At 44.2% G+C, this 5,010-nt stretch overlaps 2 protein-coding genes across 2 annotated transcripts in view; one reads left to right on the top strand and one right to left on the bottom strand.

Annotated features, from left to right (window-relative positions):
- Positions 1-638: 638 nt before the first annotated feature.
- lysmd3 (LysM, putative peptidoglycan-binding, domain containing 3) lies at positions 639-3,873 on the top strand. The gene is made up of 3 exons (XM_084690235.1): positions 639-742; positions 1,826-2,096; positions 2,523-3,873. Exons 2-3 carry the CDS (start codon positions 1,833-1,835, stop codon positions 3,201-3,203), a joined length of 945 nt encoding a protein of 314 aa, XP_084546361.1. The 5' UTR covers positions 639-742; positions 1,826-1,832; the 3' UTR covers positions 3,204-3,873.
- A 59-nt stretch (positions 3,874-3,932) lies between these two features.
- Positions 3,933-5,010, bottom strand: part of polr3g (polymerase (RNA) III (DNA directed) polypeptide G) — a 3,268-nt gene continuing 2,190 nt past the window's right edge. The window contains exons 4-8 of the mRNA XM_084690237.1: positions 4,900-4,968; positions 4,759-4,818; positions 4,598-4,662; positions 4,381-4,503; positions 3,933-4,207 (exon numbers count right to left, since the gene is read on the bottom strand). Coding sequence (XP_084546363.1) covers positions 4,121-4,207; positions 4,381-4,503; positions 4,598-4,662; positions 4,759-4,818; positions 4,900-4,968 — 404 coding nt within the window. The 3' untranslated portion in view covers positions 3,933-4,120. The remainder of the gene's footprint in view (positions 4,208-4,380; positions 4,504-4,597; positions 4,663-4,758; positions 4,819-4,899; positions 4,969-5,010) is intronic.

Below are 5,010 nucleotides of genomic sequence, written 5' to 3'. Positions count from 1 at the left end.
GCTAATCCCATTTGTCTCCGCGAGTGTTTATGCTTATAGCCTGGTGGACAGCTCCCCCCAGCGAACTCGCCATAGGCATAGGTCGTCAAATAAATTATTTAAATAGTCTGAATTTTATAGCATTGTCGACTTGGAATCTAATCATACACAGTTAATTTTGCACAAGAACAGCTGCAAACACCTGTTGTTTACGATAGCGACCGTAGCCTGTTACTTTTGAAAATGATGTAGGCCTATAGGTGTATTAGGCCTATATGGTCTCTAAATCCATCAATAATCCAAAAGCTCTCGTTAATCTCCGAATAGGCTATCAGGGCCATTCATAAATCTATGATTAATTGGTTTGCAGTTTTCAACGTCTGTGGCGCCATCTACATTTAAGCAAACTCTACTCGGTAACCCCGTTTTCTCACAGGATTTAAGCGCGCACCAGGCTGAGGCCTCACTGCGGGTGGCCCTATTTTAAATCCGGCCCAGGCCCTTGTTTACCGCATGTCATTCTCTCTCCCCACATTTTCTGTTTTCTCCGAATACACTATCTCTGTCAGAAAATAAATAATAAAGGCAGAAATCCCACTAAAAATATATAGAATTTATTTATTTTGTACAAAAAAGGAAATGCTTCTCTGGAAAAAGAAACGTCATCACGTTAGTATTCTGTTGACGTGGCGTAAACAAACGCTCAGTTCAGTCGAAAGGAGAATGGATATGGCTTGAGGACGGCTAGTGCTCATGTGTGCAGGTAAAGTCGAACATTTTTTACGCAGCAACATTAGAACGAACCACGACCAATTCATTGATCTTTACAGGCAGTTGTCAGTCTACGAACCATTGGTAAACCATCGAAATAGGTTGAGGCAAGATGATAAGGAACGTAGCCATCATCTATGTTGTATGTAGCCTAGCTAGATGGCTAGCTTGAGTCTGTAGCTAAAGTTGATCGACTTATCGTTAATTGACTAGCCTTCATGCGAGATATCAGTCCAGTGTTTGACAGGCTGGCTAAACCTTTGCTTTATACAATAGTGTTACTACAATTAGTCAATTGGCTACATCACTTTCCTAGATGAGTTGCTGTAAGTATTAGGTAGCTAGGCTAGATAGCTAGCAAGATAAGCGATACTCATCACACATCTACAGTAGTTAGACTTGTTAGCCTAGCTATAATGTTTCAACCGACTTGAAGCTGTCACACCAGCAGTTTGGGTTGCTCTCTATCTGATTTTCTAAGAAATGGGACGACGTGGACGTTGACAGAGTAGATTGCTATTTTTTTTTTTTTTACATGTTCGACTACTGTAGTACGAGGAACAATGACGCAAGTACCAGCACTAAGCTTGCAAACAGAAATTATCCAAAAGTCAACATCATTGATGTGATACTGTACTGTGGAATTACCAACTCATTGAAAGAATCGTCTGTTGGCTTATTATAGAGAGTCTTCCTAACTAACTAGTTATGTCAGATTGTGATAATCACAAGGACTCGATTTGTTATCTCTCTAAATGTTGAAGTTGGCTCTTATGGACTTTAGCTTGCTAGATTATATCTAGTTGCACTGTATTACCCCGTCAGAACTGTCCAATCTAGTGTTGTCAAGGTAACCAACATTTCAGTAGCCATACCCTATTAGTTAAAAACCACAGAACATGTATGTGATCTACTCCCTAATTAGGCCTAATCTAGTTCAATTTCTCATGTACTTAACCACACAGACTTGTCTATAAATCTACATCCCCATAACCTTTGGCAGGATTCAAAGTGTATCAGTTACTTATGCTGTCAGCCATGACATCTTTCTGCCACGCTCCTCTCCTTTTTCTAGAGTGAAAATGGCGGGGAGGAACCAGGCCTATGGTTTCAAGTCGGCGACCTCTGTGCAGCCCGCCAACGGCGGCCACGCGTACCTGTTTGGCAACGGCTCCGAGAACGACCTGTCCGAGGAGGACGGCGAGAGCAGCGAGCTTCGACCGCGGGGCCGGGAGAGGCTGCGGCGCGGCCCCCCCCGGGACAAGGTGGACGACGTCGTCTACCTGGTCAAGGACATCGCGGAGGGGGACACGCTGAACAGCATCTCGCTGCAGTACTTCTGCTCCGTAAGTCTGTGCCTGCCATGCTCTGTCGGCCTGGGATGCCCATGAGTCCCGAGCCCTCGCTTATTCAGTCAAGGTCACATTTGGCCTGTGTGTGCAGGGCTTGTAATGTGGACGCCGCGACAGATCCAATTACATTTGGATTATCGAAATGATGCGTCTTTCCTTAGCGTCGGGCTATGAGAATGTGTCCACAATGCACATTTTTCTGTCCATGCCGTCTGTGCATTTCTTCCCCAACTTGACACCAAAAATAAGTAAAAAAATAAAATTAAAAAAATGCTTATGTGACTCTAGGGCATACAGTAGATATTCATGAGAGAATCGTTTGAAAAATGTAGGTAAGAATTTTTTGTAAATGATTTAGTATGTAGATGACTCATTATTTCTTCCCAAAACCATTTGTTAACTTGAATCCTTGTCTCTTAGGTGGCGGACATCAAGCGGGTCAACAACCTGTTGTCGGAACAGGACTTCTTTGCCCTGCGATCCATCAAGATCCCCGTCAAGCGCTTCAGCGTGCTGACCGAGACCCACAACACAGCCTCCCTCAAACCGGCCTCCCCCGCGGGCACGCGGCGGCTCCCCCAGACCCCCACCACCTCCCCGGAGACCTCCACCGACTCTTCCTCCTCCTCCACCGACAGCGTGGAGGGCTTCCTCCAGGAGAAGGACAAGGACATTGAGCTGCTGGTCAAGTCCACATGCCCCTCCCGGAGCAGCCTGAACGAAGTGGTGTCCTCGCTGAGCCTCCAGCAGCCTCTGCTGGGCGAGGAGCCGGACTTCAAGCCCGCCCCCAGGAAGGACCCCTACTACGGGGCCGACTGGGGCATGAGGTGGTGGACGGCCGTGGCCATCATGCTGGTGGTGGGCATCGTCACGCCCGTCTTCTACCTGCTGTACTACGAGGTGCTGGTGAAGGCTGACGTCAGTCACCATGCCACCACGCAGTCCCACAAGGCTGCCGTCACCCAGGCCACCGATCAGCTGGTCCGAGCACCAGAGCACAGAGGGGATGTTGGTGGAAACGTTCCCCGACCAGAGTCCCATGGATTAAGGCATTATTCGGACGTAGAGGGCCAGCCCGCCTCCAAGCGAAATATCACATAGCGTGGCATTTCTGTCAAGACACACACTACATGGACTAGACCGTAATTATGAGTCAGTAATTGCTCGTTAAAATGCAATGCAAGCTCCCTGATGGAAACCCTTCATAGAGTGAAAAGAGGATGTAAGAAATATACATCATACTTTTTTTTTTTTTTTTTTTTTTGTATATATGTGTTTTGCACAGTGAAATGTTAATTCTGTATCTCAATTTGGTCATTTGAACCGCAGGTTAGCTCCACCTTGTAATGAAATCGGGTAGTCCTTTTGTCAGAGCAGTACCAATTGCTGCCGCTGTGTTCATGTTGAAAATATAGTTGGATAATGGTAATTTATTTGAGATTTTGCCCTATATTTACTATCAGTATTGAAGTTGTGTCGCAGATTCACTTTAGCAATGTGTGAATATGTTTTGCTTTCCTTTGGGGAATCTGCATTTTATCATCCGGAAAAAAATCGTTCTACAAATGGCATGGTGATGAAACACAGTATTGCCAGAACTATTCTAGATATACTACAGTGAACTGTAATATTGGATCACCATTTCTTAAAATAATGTCCATTTCACATTTTATGAAAATGTGTTTTAATTGAACTGTACGTGCCTTCAACCTGAGGAACACTTTAACAGGCTGAAAATAAAAGTATATTTTTAATAAATTATTGATGCTCACTTTGTTCCTTGCTTTGTTCACAATTATGCAATTGTAAAAAATAAACAAATTCAGTTTAAGTATTGTTTAATGCCATTACATTGCTAGCATAGGCAACACAATTTTACCAAAGACACTGTAGTAGCAAGAAAAATAAAGTATAACAAAAATATATATACATTTAGAGAGAAGTTGAACCGATACAGATTAGCCTTTGGGTTTCCATATGTTGTTTTTAAGATGGCAGTAATAGGTTACTGTGACTGGTTAGTATGTGGCTTCATCCATATTATCATCACTGCCTGCATCAAAGTCATCACCATCCTCGAAGTAACTGGCAATGTAGTCGTTTTCCTGTCAAAGAAACTTGGGCATCAGGACAACTATCCATGTACACATATCACTGCCATGAATCCAATAGTAGGTAAATACCTCATGACAGGAAATGCAGTTAAAAGTCATTCCAGACATTCACTACAACCAGTCATACAGTGGTTTATCGATCACTTCTCAGAAAAACGCAGTACCTCCTCCTGTTCCTCATCGTCGAGTTCCTCTGCTTCCACCTCCTCTTCCTCCCCCTCCCCCTCTTTCTCCTTCTTCGCTTCTTTCTCCTCGTCCGACTGGACGTTGTCTCTCTTCTCGAGTTCCTTTAAAAGCAGTCGCAAGTCATTGGCACACTTGATACCCGGACTGCAGTGTGGAGAGGGCGAAAAAAGCAGGAGGGTGAAGTAAACCACTTACATCTAATTGACTGAGCACCTGTTCTTTGTCTTTGACTGACACCTTAATGGGCTTCTTCTTAGCAGCTGTTACATGAAGTTTGGAAACATATTAGACCTTGATTGGATGAACGTGTCACAATTGATTGGGGTGGGGGGGGGGAAATCAACTTGTGTCTATACCAGTTTTTACAAGCAACTTTTTCTTCTGTGGCATCAGTTCTTTTGGAAATAGATTCCAGTCTGCAAGGATAAACACACAATTGGATACCAAATGAAGTAGGGATCAACATTATTCGGATGGGTCATGACCCGATGAAGTACCTGGGGTCCAGTCCCCATCCAACAGCTTCTGTCTCTCCCTCTGGTATTTCTCCTTGTACCTCTCCACATCTATGTGTTTGCAAAAACAGAAAGGTGACACATCAATGCATC

The sequence above is a fragment of the Hypomesus nipponensis genome, chromosome 24 (genome assembly GCF_054491055.1).
Source record: "Hypomesus nipponensis isolate SF chromosome 24, ASM5449105v1, whole genome shotgun sequence".
Lineage (NCBI taxonomy): Eukaryota > Metazoa > Chordata > Actinopteri > Osmeriformes > Osmeridae > Hypomesus > Hypomesus nipponensis.
The sequence above is the reverse complement of the archived record's forward strand: the minus strand, read 5'-3'. Positions and strand labels throughout refer to the sequence as shown.